Below are 13592 nucleotides of genomic sequence, written 5' to 3'. Positions count from 1 at the left end.
CGAAGGTGCACCATGCCAATGCGTCCACTGCGGACGCCTCGAGCTAGGCGTGGCTCCATCGTAACGATAAACTGAGTTCGAGAGAAGGGCCGAGTCGACTGATGATTGAAGAGTGGGATGGGAGGAGAACAAGGGGAGGTCGGAGGGATTGTCGTTCGATCTAAGTACGGTCCGTGCGGCCCTCAAACCCCGATAGTGTTCGCCTCTCGTCACTTTTATACCTCATCTCCGTGATCTCTCAACTCAAAAGGAAGGAACCAACTATTCAGGGGTACCAATGCACCTTGAGTCGTCTTTGGCAAGCCTGCAGTCCCGTGCGGGCTCTTCCAAGGGCATAGCCAATGTAATGAGGAGAATGCTCGTGACTCTGGGACAATGGGTCGCATATTAGCAGTATCAGACAGTCCGGTGTCAAGCTAATGGAGCATTTACCGTGCCCCCTATCGTATCTGATCTAATGGGAAATTCTATTCTAAGAAGCCAACGGTCCCGGGAAAGTGACTTTCTACGAGCGCGAATATTGGGCTATTGTCTTTTCGCGTACTTCATGTCTTTATCTTCGCTTCATCGACGTACTGGGAAACGGCAGCGACAATGCTTAGTTGAATTCTAAAGCTGTAGTGAAAGAGTCAGGGACAACCCCGGGACACTCCCTGCATCATACATGCCCCGACGCGTAGATATTCGCCAGTAGCATCTCCCAACCCTAAGTCGACGCCTTAGATCAGATTGTGCTTTCTTTCATTTGTTCTTCATTGCTAGCCCAATTCATTATTAGTCCGCCAACAGCTCATAGTTCCGTACATGAAGCCTGCCTCGGAAGTCGCACCTCTCCCAATAATCGCCCTAGAGGAGCAGGTCATCTTCAGCGACGTAGTCTCTGCCTCACCGCAAGACTCCGCCTACTATGCACTCCTTGAGCCGAAATACCTCGAGAAACTTAAAAGCGTCGGACCCTCACGGATCCAGCATATGCGCGCTGCTGGCATCGCAATGCAAATCCTCTCTCACGTCCCCGTAAATTGTCCACCTGCTGCATGCCGCAAAGCGAACGATGCTCTCCACTCCGCCATCCTGTGCAACCCTACGCGCTTTGCAGCCTTCGCTCTTCTATCTCTCGAGAATCCAACAGAGGCTGCACATGAGCTCGTCCGCTGCGCCTCTAAGCTGAAGTTCGTTGGGGGAATGATAAACCACCACCACAACGGCGAGTTCCTCGACGCTGAACGATTCCGGCCCATTTTCGCGTCCGCAGAGCAGTTTAACATACCGCTCTATATCCAATCCCACTACCCAAGCTCGGAACACCTTCAATACTATCGCGGTAACTACTCAGAAGCCATCGCCCACCACATCGCCACCTTCGACCTCGGCGCACACTCCGAGGTGGCAATCTGCGTTCTCCGCCTATTCGCTGCTGGAATCTTCGACCGCTTCCCCCGTCTCAAGATCATCATCGGTCAAATGGGCCAAACAATCCCATTCGTCCTCGACCGCATTGTCGATCTCACCCAGTGGTGGCGGGAGAAGCCTTGTCGAGACTTCGGGGAGGTGTGGTACAACAACATCTGGGTAACGACGAGCGGGATGTTCTCGCTGGCGCCAATGGCTTGCTTAGTGAATACAATGCCAGCGGATCGGATTATGTTTTCGGTTGGGTATCCGTTTTCGGAGAATGAGGTCGGGAGGAACTTTTTGGCGGATTTGAAGGCTAGCGGGTTGGTTGCTCAGGCAGAGTATGACGGGATTGCGTACAAGAATGCAGAGAAGTTGCTTGGGATTAGGGTGAAGAAATAGTGAGGGGTTTGCTTCTTGTATGCGTTGATTGATTCTTTGGTTAGATATCATGGATGATATGAGAGGCTACCTCTTTCCACTACTCGTTACTAGTAGTAGCTCTTCTTTAAGCATAGCTTGGATTCACTGCACTTCAAACTCGCTTGCTGTTGCTAACCTCAACGTGCTCTCGAGAATTTGCGCTTCCATTTCGTGTTGTACTTATTCGCTAACAAGCTCGTTAGCACATGAACGCCCTCCACCCCACAACCTTCCCACTACCAAAAGAAAAGCAAGGAACCAAAGTACAAAAAGATACGCAGCGTATCCCAAAGCTATCTAAGAGCAAAAAGAAAATTGATTGACAAGGGTGGGGATCGAACCCACGCTCTTTCGAATTACGGAAAGTAAATGAGCACGATGCTCTAACCTAAACGTAACGCCATAACCACTCGGCCACCTTGCCATTGGAAGAATTGCTTTAAAACTAATTTGTATAGATAGGATTTTGTGCAAGTGTGAGCTTGCGATCTGCATGCTTAGAACTCGATTACGGTCCCCAATCCAATTAGATTTCTCTATCAACCATCTCAAGGCCCAAATTTAAGCCCAAAGTACTCAGCTAGCTTTTCTTTGTGTATTTAGTTGCTGCTATCGAGTCACTGTACCGACGCAACGAGTTTAGTCACGTGATGGGTCTTCCCAAAATTCGCCATCCGATCCGAGATTTCCCGCTCTTCAATTTCGATAGACCACACCTTTTCTGATCAGCCATCGTCAGGTGAGAATCAAATTGAAAGTTTGCCTCATGCTTTAACATTTTCTGCTTCCCTGGTATCATTCAGGGCTCTCCATTAGGTCTGGAGTCTTAGGCATTCAATATATATGTCATCATTCTGTCTAGTTAGTGGGCATTCACGTCCTTATGCAACATTAGGTTACTAGTAAAGGGTCCATTGTCCTCCCGTGGGATAAAATTCACAACTGGTGTGAGTTGCTGTATTTGGTCAACGAGAAAGTTGAGTCTGTACTGTTTGTAGAACGATCAACGCAGACGAGGGAAGTGTAGGCCCGGTGACGACTCGACATTGCACGTTATCTTAGAGCCTCCAAATAGAATATCAAAGTCATTATATCTTTTGTCATCAAACCATTACAATTCATTTATTAGTTATAACTACAAACGTACCGATGTCGCATACCTCAAATGCAGCGAAGCGATAGCAATGCACTCTGGTAAAAGTGACCTCTCAAGAAATGTCCTGCCCCTACAGCGACAGGTATAGATTGATCCAAAACGCCGTTCTCTCTCCTTGGTTCAAGGGAAAACCCAAATCCGCATATCCATTATCATTATATGTAGCTGCGCTCAGCGAGCCTCGACCGGAACTTCAGTCCGCACGCTTGGAGGCTTGTCGCCCATACTCCTCAACTCGGCGCCCTGCCCGCTTTGGCCCCTCTTACGGCCTGTGAAGTGGAACGAATGGTGGCTCGATGATGGCCTTTCGGTGCTGGCATTGACGGTCGCATCCGAGTTGTCGCCAAAGCGAGCAAAGAGACCCCGCTTCTTGACTGGCTTGGGCTCGTCGTTTAAGCCAACCTCCTCGAAACCTTCCTCGGCTGTGGCGTCGGGGCAGTCGATGTGGCGGTCCTGGAAAGAGGAACGCGGTATATATTGGTTTCGACGAGAGTCGAGACTTTGGCGAAGACGCCCATCGCCGGTGCAGTCGGGGATTGGAGAGCGGGCGGAGATGTCCTGTAAATTGGTGTAAGCGGATAAGAATCAAGGAGTAGCGTATTTGACATACAAAGGATCTCCTGTATGAGTCGAATGACTCTCGTGATATACTGAAAGGTTCAGTCTCACTCAGCATGCTTCGGTGGTTCGAAGATGTGGTTGAGGTATTAGATCTGCTGTGCCAGAAGCTGGGCTTCTCGGGCGGCGATGGCTGCGAGTCTAAGCATCAGCGCATGCATTCCTGACATTTAATTGTGCCCTCAAGTCACATAGAGGACGATTTGGGCACCATACCGGAAGGTAAACTCCACTATCGTTGATTTCTGTGAAGCGTAAGCGTCAATTCTTTATCGTCACCCCACTATACCGCACAGACAATAGCGACGCAGTTTAGGTCTTACTTACCACTGAGTTTGTACTCGGTCGGTTCTTTGATCTCGACGGGCTTGGTCCCGTTGACTGGAGTTTGCTGGAAGCCCCGATCCGCGCCCGGCCGTTGGTTCTCTTCTTGCAGCTCTACACCGCCAGGGGCTTTGCGGAAGGGATTGCGGATGGGCATGGTGTAGTGTTGTTTCGTATAGCTTGGGTTCAACGGGCGGCGGTTACAGAATGTGGAGAGTTCTTTGTGGCTTGGGTAAGTGCAGAAGCATGGCAGAAGAAAGAGAGCCACGGTAAGGGTACAGGGCAGCCCTGAGTGCAGGCGTCATGGGCGTCGATGCCCACCCAAAAGACCGGCGCTTCCGGCATCCGTCCCTGCGAGAGATGGCTCTCCAATGGTTGCAATTTTACATGCCGACTCGGCCGACCTGTCTGCGATCACCTCTTTCTCGCCGAGCTTCTTCGGCGCCGTCTCAACACCCTCTTTTATTTCCGTTGACAACCTCATTGTCGTGTGATTCGGCTGGATCAAGCGCCTCGTTCACGACTCGCACCTTGGTGCCGCGTGACTGCGCCCGATCCGATCGCGCGGGGGGGCGCAGGGCTGATGCAAGCCCAGTCCGATCCGTGCCCTCAACAGACGGCCCTGCAGTTGCTTCGTGGGTTTCGATAGGTGAGCAGTGGCGGGTACCTGTCAGAAACGCTCCAATATGGCTGTAAGTTTATGCAAGGGTCTTGCTCATTCGGACTCTGGGGCTTTCAGCTCCATCTGGCATGGGCAGAGGCGGCCCTGCTGTCTATGACCTCATGCCCAGGTGGTCTCCTCGGCGTGCTTCCGGGTCCACGACGGCGTGGGTGCTCAACCGTGGGACCACCGCTCAGAAGTCCTGGGCCCTCGCTGAATCGCATCTTCATCTTGTCTCTCTCTATTCTACCCTTGTATCGAGCTTCGCAAGTGTTAGTCAAGCCGGAATTGAGACGTGGGAGAAAGAGTCTCTCAGGATATTGAAATCACTCAGGAAGCATCGAATGTCAACCTGTTCTTTTATCCCTCTTTGTTTTCGACGCCTGACATCTACACGATGGTTGCTACCTTTGTATAAAGTCATTGTGCGAAGGTGCGGTCGATATACTTTGTGGGTCTGCTGATTCTGAGGTGAGTAGACAAAACGGCGGTGAAGGGCTCTATTGCCTATACGAGAATTGGGTAAACTTAGGCCTTGCAACAACCATCAAACAAGCAAGTACACATGGATAGGCAAAATGCTGCGAGGAGTTCGGTTCCTCCGTTCGTCAGAGGATAGATGCTACTGGATCTTTTTTCCGCGTTTCTGGTCCTTCGCGACTCTTTCTCCGCAAAAATCAGCAAGTCCGGACTATTCGGCACGCCACATCCCTACCAATCTAGAGCAACACCCAAGGAATTTCGGTATCTTCCAGTATGTGAGTTGAGCCCTTGCAGATATCTTGCCAATTGTCTCCAAGCACCCAAGGTCCTTATATTTGCCCCGGCAAAATAAGGGGAGAATATTAGGGCGCCTCCATCGTCATTTAATGCTACGAACAGAAGCCTTACCACCTCAATCCTCTCCAAGCTTCACAACTTCAAAGTCAACGCGAGTGATGTGCAAAGCCAACCTAAATACTCCGCCACAATGCTCTTGGCTATTGTCCACCGGATGTCGCACTATTCCTTGCCTAGCTTCATTTTCTTTCTTGGAATCTATTTGTCGGAGGCTTGCCGACTGGACTTCAGATTTGAAAGTCCATTTCAGCACTTCCATGGACACTTGGACTCTCAATTCGAATCCGCTAAGCTCTCCCGCACCTCCGCCAAGTTTTCCCGTAATTCCGCCTAGGGGTTCCGCTGTCGCCAAGTATTCAATCCAGCCTCTTCAACCGTAACCAGCTCAATGACATGTTGGTCATCTTCTGTTATCGGGAATTGGTTTTCTGTGAATTAGTGCGAAGTGAGGGTGCAGTGTTGTGGCATGTTGCGTAATGCTCTTGTGAGAGTAGGAGTGGTTGTAAGTCAAGATTTACTATAAAGCATCTTCATCCTATCTTATATTCCCTTCCCCACCCAAAACAACTTAAGCACCTTCTCATCAAACCATCTCAACGCTCTCTGCATCTCAATACTATTCAAGCTTCACTATCATCAAAATGAAGGCCGCTTTTATCACCCTTGCCCTAGCCCTCACCACCACAGCAATTCCCACCTAGGGTAAGGAGACAAGTCCTAGAAGGACAAGCACCAGAAGGAGGTTTTCGAGTTCACCTCCACCTACAACGTCATCGCGACCCCCAAGCAGGTCGTAAAGTGAGATGCCGCAATATATGGAGCCGGGAGCAGACACTAACAGCTTTCCGTCAGTTATATCAGCGTTGCCACCGGCGGTCTTAAGGGTGCCATTGGCTACTACAGCTACGGCATCAACTCCAAGGATAATGTTATTTGCTACGACATTACCCTGAAAGGCTTCAAGGGCGAGTACGTGAGCCCTGCGCAGACTGTCACGCGCATCCACCAAGGACCTCAAGGGCATGGCTAGACACCGAGGTAAGGACGTAGTCCAGTTGACTCCTGATTGTAGGCAAGTGCTAGCATATGAATATAGACTTGCGTTCCCGAACCCGATGGATGATGGGCCTGTTCGCAACAGTGTGGGTTGCTTGAAGGGCCCGTTCAAGACTGGCGTTCTGGTTGTGGGTGTTGACACCGCGGATGGGTTCCACATCAAGCAGATCGAGGAAAATGCAGAGGCTTTCTTCACTGATATGCATTCCAGCTTAGCCGTGCCAGGTACCGTCCGTGGACAGCTATCTCGTTAACTGGTCACCTGATGGCGGTGCGCAGGACATCGATTGTTGGTTGTGCAGTAGTAGAACATTCACTGTAGGAAGGTGAAGGTTTCTTGGGTATGCCTTTAAATAGTGGAGTAGCAATCATCTTCTCTTGATCGGTTCTCCAATCGCTTGTTTTTCCATAGTGAAAGGATTCTAAAGCCCTACACTTTCCTCTGCATAAAGTTATGCGCGCTGGTCTGCGGTGGTCACGAAACCTAGCTTCAACGTCACAGCCACATGCTCGGGCGCGCTAGCCGCGCGAAGCCTCTGTAATTTCTACTTGATCCCTCTGTCAAATCTACTGCACTCTCTTCACATCCTCCTCACCTTGATCGCCAATCGCATGGAGGGGGGCCTGGTTTAGCTTGCGTGGCTAAAATGTCGGTCTTTAAACGCATAGTGCTCGACGTATCGGGGTAAGTTTCTACCCAGACCCTATCGTTTATACGCTCTCACTAAGTGGAGGAGCTACATGAACTCTGCGAAATACAGCGACCTCGAGGTCCGCTGTAACGACACCACTTACATGGTTCACCGGATGGTTCTATGCCCCCAGATCAAATTCTTTGACAAAGCGTGTAGCTCGGGGTTCAAGGTAAGCTCATATCCACCACAATCGAGATCAATTACAAGGGAATATGATGCTAATGGTAATCGATACAGCAAGCCGAAGAGGGCGTAATTGACCTCAGCCACGACAACCCTGCTACCGTCGCATCGATGCTAGAATATGCGTACACTTTTGACTACACCACTCCGGAAGCTCCGATTTCATCACCACTACCGAAGACGTATGCCCACACGCTGCATCACGTCAAGGCCTACGCAATGGCTTCGTAGTACGAATTCACGGGGCTCAAAGCGTTGACCGAGCTTCGAATTAGACCTTTCCTTCACGATATGGGGAAGGCGGACTGGTTCGCCGATATAGTCCGGGAAGTCTGCGAATTTACATACACAAGTGACCGTGGACTACGCAATATTATGGTCGCCATCGTCGGGAACAACCACTCCAGCATCATGGAACAAGACAGCAGCAGCCCACTTCGGGTACTGATGGCGGAGATTCCAGACTTTGCGAGCGATTGCTTCGCTAAGATGAGCGACCTGTATAACGGGGATGTGAAGAAGTTTGAGGAGGTATATGTATGTCCTGAATGCGGCCTCAAGACGACAGAGGACGGGATTGAGGCGCTTTCAACAGGCTTCATGTGGGTGGAGGAGGACGTTTGCGATCTTTGTCTATTGAGGCGCGAGCCTGAAAGCTAAGAGGATTGTTGGACCGAGAACGAAGTGCCTGGATACGAAAAAGCATGAGTTCAAGGGGCCTAGTCGTTAAACATAGGTTTATCGGCCTGCTGAAGAGGTACCTGGTCTGTGTTTGGATGCGCCGCTGCTGTGTAGTGTTTCCCAGACACGCTCATTCTATGGTCGAGTTCTCATCCTGATTCCTTTCTTGCTGTGACTTCAAAAAGACATCGACTTTTGAGATCCGGCTCCTTTATGTCCTCCTCATGCAACATCTTGTCATAGGTCTATTTACACCTTACTGCCGCCTGAGGTTCTTTAACCTCTTTTAAAAACTCTGAACAACACACTTCTGCACAGCCCAGTGACTCGTTGAGCCGCCTTGGACGGTGGCGCGCAAGGTTGACGAGTGAAGCATTGGCCGCTGCGATTCCACTTCACTCATGACATAATTCTCCTCCGCCTATTCACCTCGCTTGAAGGCGCTAGCGACGCCCCACATCTGTGCTTTCTATCTCACTTATCTACAACTTCGTTGCCGTCCTTGACTCTTTCAACACACTACTCTCTCGCCTTGACCATCAAGCACAGCCGTGGTGGCTGTCGTAGCTACGATGCCGAGTCCCGAAGGCATCGTCCTCAATGTATCGGGGTAAGTATGCATAATAGCTGTCGCTCTACACCGTCTCACTACAAGTGTGTAAGCACCTGCCTATCGCCGCTTGACATCCCTCGATCTATTTTGAGGAATCTGAAAGAGGTGGTAGTTCATCATTCTGGCTGAGCTGTTAACTTACTGGCCACCTCAGACGGTGGCGAAGCGTTGTACTAGCTCTTGCTGACAGTAACCTTGGCACAGCTTATTGAGTTCGGGAGAGTTCAGCGACCTTCAAATCCGCTGCAGAGACGTAACCTACAAGGTCCACCGGGTCATTCTCTGCACCCAGATCAAGTTCTTCCATAATGCGTGCAGCAGGGGCTTCAAGGTGAATGTCGCATCGCAAGACTCTCAGCTTCAAACGAGGGTCACAGCTAACTAGCTTTCACTTTATAGGAACAGTCTGATGGAGTAATCGACCTCAGTCACGACGCTCCCGCTGCTGTCAAGTCGATGTTACAATTTGCATATACCCGCGACTACACCTTTCTGAAAGCTCCGGACGGCATGCAGGCACTCCACCACGTTAAGGTCTACGAGATCGGTCACAAATACGATGTCCCTTGCCTCCAAAAGCTGGCCAAAGAACGATTTCTAGATGTTACAAGTGGCGAGTGGAATAAGGATTGGTTCCCGGAGGTCGTTCGCGCTACCTACGATTGCACCCCCTCTAGCGACCGTGAACTCCCAGATGCCCTGGTTCAGGTTATGGTTGCCTGCCATTCCGAAATTTCCAAACAGGACTGCGAAAGCTCAATCCAAAAGCTACTGATGGAGGGCGGGGAGTTCAGCAGCGACTGCTTTTTTGCTTTGAGTAAGCATGCCACGGCTCATATTCACGACTTCCAAGTAGTGGACGTGTGTCATCATTGCAACGGGAAGCAGCTAGCCACTAGTGGATTTAGGAAACCCAAAGTGCTATCCGATGGTGAATCGAACATCCCTGAACTCGGCTACCTACACTTTCGAGAGACCAGCCGGTGCTGGTGTCGTTATGGATGAACTTAGGCCAGCGCGCATCCTTCTAGAATAGGTCCAGAATCCGCAAGCTACACGGTTCTAATGGAACGCTCATTAGTGGTTGCATTTCGTAGAGAATCAATCCCAACTTTCTTCTGAACAAGTCTTCCACAACAGTGGCAGGAAACTGTACCAAAACCGATGATGAAAGGCTCTTACACTTCAGGTCAACATCCTCGTCTGGCTCCTTAGACGCTACTGTCTTAGCAGCTCTTTCCTCACCTCCCGAATTGCGTGCTGATTCAGGTGCTCACAAGATCTGCTTCCAGTTGATGTAGTCTCGTCATCCAAGGCTACCAGCCACACACGCGCAATACAACTAGTACACATAAACGCGACATGAAGAGCTTCATGCAGATATCAGACCCCTGTGCCCCTGCGACTTTTAAATTGACGTCTAAAGAGACCCTTGAGCCCTAAACCCACCCAAATCCAGCACCAGCCGTCCAGCGACCCAATCACACGCTACAAGCCGAAGACGCACGGCAACTGGAGCCAAGATCCGGCATCCTGAAACACAGCCGATCGCCGCCTTTCCCGGGACGGCGAGTGCATGGCTACGCCGTGTTATGACAGGATCGTCGGAGGGCGGAGATCAGAAACAAACTCGGGCTGGACTGGGCTCGGCGTTGGCTGCGAGAGGCCAGCCACGAGATGCATGCAGGCAGCCGAGGGGATGCTTGCCTCTCAGCTCACCAGAACACGGGGGCGTGCTGCACAGCCTTGAAGCCTGTTTGTAGGGTGGCCACCTGTGGTATACAACCTCACTTCTCCCTCTCTCTCTTTTTCTGTCTCTTCCGTCAATTGTGGTCGTTCGTTCTGTGTCTATATTTTACCTTTCAGCCTCGCACTGTTTGCCCCCACTGGAATCTGGGAAGCGCCCTCTCCGTGAGAGTTGAAGCTCGCGCGAAGATGCTCCTCTCAATCATCTCAGCTTTCGCCTTCCTCGCCTCAGTATCCGCAGACTTCGGGCTCGTAGACAGTCTACCAAAATGCTGGCGATCGTGCGTCGCGGAAACGAATCTAAACTGTGACGGATGGGACCTGCCATGTACGCATCTTCCAACTCTCGAGACGCGTGTATACTCTCGCTCCACCTATAGCTCGTATACAAAGTACTGAATGCTGATCGTGGGACCCACAGGCATCTGTAAAGCAAGCAAAGGCACCTTCCTAACCGACACCGTCTCCTGCGCGCGCTCTGACTGCAACTCGGAGGACTGGGACGTGCAGCTCTTCCTAGGACCTCTCGAAATGCTCTGTAACACCGTCCACCAGCCAATCCCCAGCTCCATCATTAAGAGCGTGGAGAATTGCGCCACCCAAACCGCTTCCCCTAAAGCTAAATCCACCGCGAAACCCGCTTCGGAGAAGCACCACCATACAGATAAATCGCAGGACTATATTACGAGCACGTATACGTCTACAATCACAGAGACCCGAACGGATAGCCAGGGGTCTACGGTGTATGTGATCATTCCAGTGGTTGTGGAGCCCAGTACGGTGGTTTATGGGAATCCGGAGACGAGTGTTGCCGGCGGTGCGGCTGAAACTACGACTTTTGAGCAGAGCACGCTTGTGGTGTCAGCGAGTCCGCTGGATAGCAGTACCACCGCGCCCGCCGCGACGACAGGGCCGCAGCAGGCAGAGCAGACGGTCACATCGACGAAAAGCTCGAAGAAGGCCGGGCCGACGGATAACGGCAGCCCGTTCGAGAATATGCAGGCGGCGGCGAGCACGCGGGAGAGGTCGTGGGGGCTTGCGGTGCTTGGGCTGCTACTTGCGTTATTTTGATGTGAGGTGTGCGGAGTAGAGGCTGTGGCTTGATGCTGTTCAGCACAACGAAAGAGTCTGGTTTGGAACTTTCTTATGTTGTACATATTACTGGTAATGATGTCTAAACGAGGGGAGTGTGGCCTGATGGATATGGGAATATGATGGAAGATGTGGAATGAATGGATAATACCTACACTCGAAGAAGAAAGAAGGTCAAACAGCATTGCAGTTGTCTTAGCCCTTGGTTGCTGCGTCTATTTCAAGACTTCGTGGTGCTTTGGCCTGGAAAGAAATCTGCGATATTAAAGCACTCTGGACAGTGCCTTCGTCCATACCACTCAAAGCCCGATTTCACGAGCCCGATTTCCAGTCGTCGACTTTGGCGATTCCAAATCAGCGTCCAAAAGGCACTCCAGTCCAAACGATCGCGGCCATCGATTTTTTCCTGTCTGAAGCAGCCCAATATGTCGCAGCCACCGAGCTCGAACATTTTCCTTGAGTCCGATTACCAGTTTCATGTTCTAGCAACGAAGTTTCAGCGTCCAGATTAGACTTCTGTGCAAACGATGTTAACAATACGAAGAACCTACCCGGGAGCAGCCTTGGATACACTCTCGTCTATAGCCACTCTACACTTTTCCCATTGCCAATACTTATCAGAACCCGTGTATGCTCTGAGGGTGTCCTAGATAGGCGGATCGGAACTTGTCTATCAAGTTTCGCAACCGTCAGCTATGTTCAGGATGGTGGGTCGCTCGCGTGCTCTAAGCCTTCAGGCCTCCGGTTAATGCAATGCGTGACGCGTCTTGAGAACCGAAGGCCTTATCACCAGAGATTGTCGTGTTAATCATGTTCGGTGGCCTTACTTGGGTCATGGAAGTTCTTTGGGGAAGTACAAAGGTATCTTGACAAAGAGATATTGATCTCAAGAAGCTTGTGACCATTTCATGCTGTCCTGAGGTCGGGAAACCATGCTTGGGTTAATATGAAACTGGATGAATGCGCCAGCTAGTAGTCTGCAAAGATGGATGTCTGGGGGTACGTTGACTTTGGATACTTGTTGCGGAACAAAAGACATTCATATATAGCATCTAGTTTTTTTTATAGCCCTTTTCCGTAGTTTCTCTCTCAAGTAGACACTGATATGAAAATTCTGAGGGTTGGTTTCGATATTAGAAGAGAAAGAACGAATTAGTTGAGGAATTCCGCGATCGTGCTTACGCTGACCTTCGTAACACAAGAGGCTGTGCGAATTGGTCAACCTTCATCCCAGTTCACATCTGGTGGAGTTACGAAATGGGGCCTTTCTTCGCCTTTTTTCTAAGCCTTCATCAATCGGAGACGACATCAAAGACAGCCACGCAATGCGCACGCCTAATATTGACAACGCTGACACCATTCTCCAAAGCCCAAGGAGTCAGTCAGGTGCTGAATACGAGCCCCCTGGCCGGCCCACCACACCACCCTCCCAAAACCCTCGCGGCACAATCGATAAAGCAGAAGCGCTTCAACAAAACTATTGGAATGTGGCAAGCCCCACCTCCCTCACCACTTGTTGTCTGCCATCGCCAATTCCTGTGAGGTGTCGGCGCTGTGGCACAGCCCGCTATCCCCAAGCCGCATTAGTTGCATAAAATCTCGACCCCCCGGCGCTGAGCGAAGATCCTGCACATCTATTCTTAGACCAGGATACGCAATGCCCTCTCTGCATTGCGGAAGCTTGTGCGCTGAAAGAGGGTCCAAGGGTCAATATCGTGTTGACGGGTTGCTGGATGTCACGTCAGGAGAAAAGGGGCTGTTGTTTGTCCTCTCCCCTTCCCGTTTTCCTTTCTCTACTGTGCCCCAGCCTCATCAACGGCAGGTTGGTACTGTGTGAATGAGTGGTTGCCATGCCACGACTTCCCGAAGGCCTGTTCCCGCAGAAACGAACGAACGGTGGCGGCGGGCTGGTCCATTCTCTAGCGTTCCCCGCCGTGCTAGAAATTTCGAAACGCACGGGGCGGGAGAGGTCCGAAGACGCGTTGTAATGCGAGGCGGGACACGAACCCGCCTCTCGAGCACCCAGCAACCACTCGATTTTGCGCATCACGACGCAGCGCCGGCTCCCGGCTCGTACGCAGAGACGGGAAGGTTGCATGCAGAAGTAGA

General features: G+C 51.1%; 6 protein-coding genes and 1 non-coding gene across 7 annotated transcripts; 5 read left to right on the top strand and 2 right to left on the bottom strand.

Annotated features, from left to right (window-relative positions):
• The first annotated feature begins 666 nt into the window (after positions 1-666).
• Positions 667-1816, top strand: BDZ99DRAFT_460724 (putative metal-dependent hydrolase). Its single transcript, XM_033719449.1, has one exon. The coding sequence runs from the start codon at positions 805-807 to the stop codon at positions 1795-1797; it is 993 nt and encodes a 330-aa protein (XP_033580449.1). The 5' UTR covers positions 667-804; the 3' UTR covers positions 1798-1816.
• Positions 1817-2138: 322 nt separating this feature from the next.
• On the bottom strand, positions 2139-2242 carry BDZ99DRAFT_t29. The gene has a single exon. It is a non-coding gene; the product is annotated as a tRNA-Leu (tRNA).
• A 723-nt stretch (positions 2243-2965) lies between these two features.
• On the bottom strand, positions 2966-4561 carry BDZ99DRAFT_460723 (uncharacterized protein). Its single transcript, XM_033719448.1, has 4 exons — positions 3920-4561; positions 3809-3837; positions 3585-3725; positions 2966-3532 (listed from the first exon to the last, which is right to left on the bottom strand). Exons 1-4 carry the CDS (start codon positions 4071-4073, stop codon positions 3146-3148), a joined length of 711 nt encoding a protein of 236 aa, XP_033580448.1. The 5' UTR covers positions 4074-4561; the 3' UTR covers positions 2966-3145.
• A 594-nt stretch (positions 4562-5155) lies between these two features.
• On the top strand, positions 5156-6727 carry BDZ99DRAFT_568675 (uncharacterized protein; the record flags this gene model as incomplete). Its single annotated transcript, XM_033727808.1, has 4 exons — positions 5156-5335; positions 6139-6215; positions 6270-6386; positions 6490-6727. The coding sequence occupies 4 exons, from the start codon at positions 5156-5158 to the stop codon at positions 6725-6727; spliced, it is 612 nt and encodes a 203-aa protein (XP_033580447.1).
• Positions 6728-7120: 393 nt separating this feature from the next.
• BDZ99DRAFT_568674 (uncharacterized protein) lies at positions 7121-8011 on the top strand (the record flags this gene model as incomplete). Its single annotated transcript, XM_033727807.1, has 4 exons — positions 7121-7158; positions 7208-7337; positions 7406-7533; positions 7627-8011. 4 exons carry the CDS (start codon positions 7121-7123, stop codon positions 8009-8011), a joined length of 681 nt encoding a protein of 226 aa, XP_033580446.1.
• A 588-nt stretch (positions 8012-8599) lies between these two features.
• On the top strand, positions 8600-9986 carry BDZ99DRAFT_257188 (uncharacterized protein). Its single transcript, XM_033713750.1, has 3 exons — positions 8600-8642; positions 8850-8976; positions 9045-9986. Exons 1-3 carry the CDS (start codon positions 8605-8607, stop codon positions 9648-9650), a joined length of 771 nt encoding a protein of 256 aa, XP_033580445.1. The 5' UTR covers positions 8600-8604; the 3' UTR covers positions 9651-9986.
• BDZ99DRAFT_257262 (uncharacterized protein) lies at positions 9987-11592 on the top strand. The gene is made up of 3 exons (XM_033713751.1): positions 9987-10719; positions 10825-11134; positions 11238-11592. The coding sequence occupies exons 1-3, from the start codon at positions 10323-10325 to the stop codon at positions 11479-11481; spliced, it is 951 nt and encodes a 316-aa protein (XP_033580444.1). The 5' UTR covers positions 9987-10322; the 3' UTR covers positions 11482-11592.
• Positions 11593-13592: the final 2000 nt, after the last annotated feature.

This window comes from Mytilinidion resinicola (genome assembly GCF_010093595.1).
Source record: "Mytilinidion resinicola strain CBS 304.34 unplaced genomic scaffold BDZ99scaffold_5, whole genome shotgun sequence".
NCBI lineage: Eukaryota > Fungi > Ascomycota > Dothideomycetes > Mytilinidiales > Mytilinidiaceae > Mytilinidion > Mytilinidion resinicola.
This window is presented reverse-complemented; position numbering and strand designations above follow the sequence as displayed.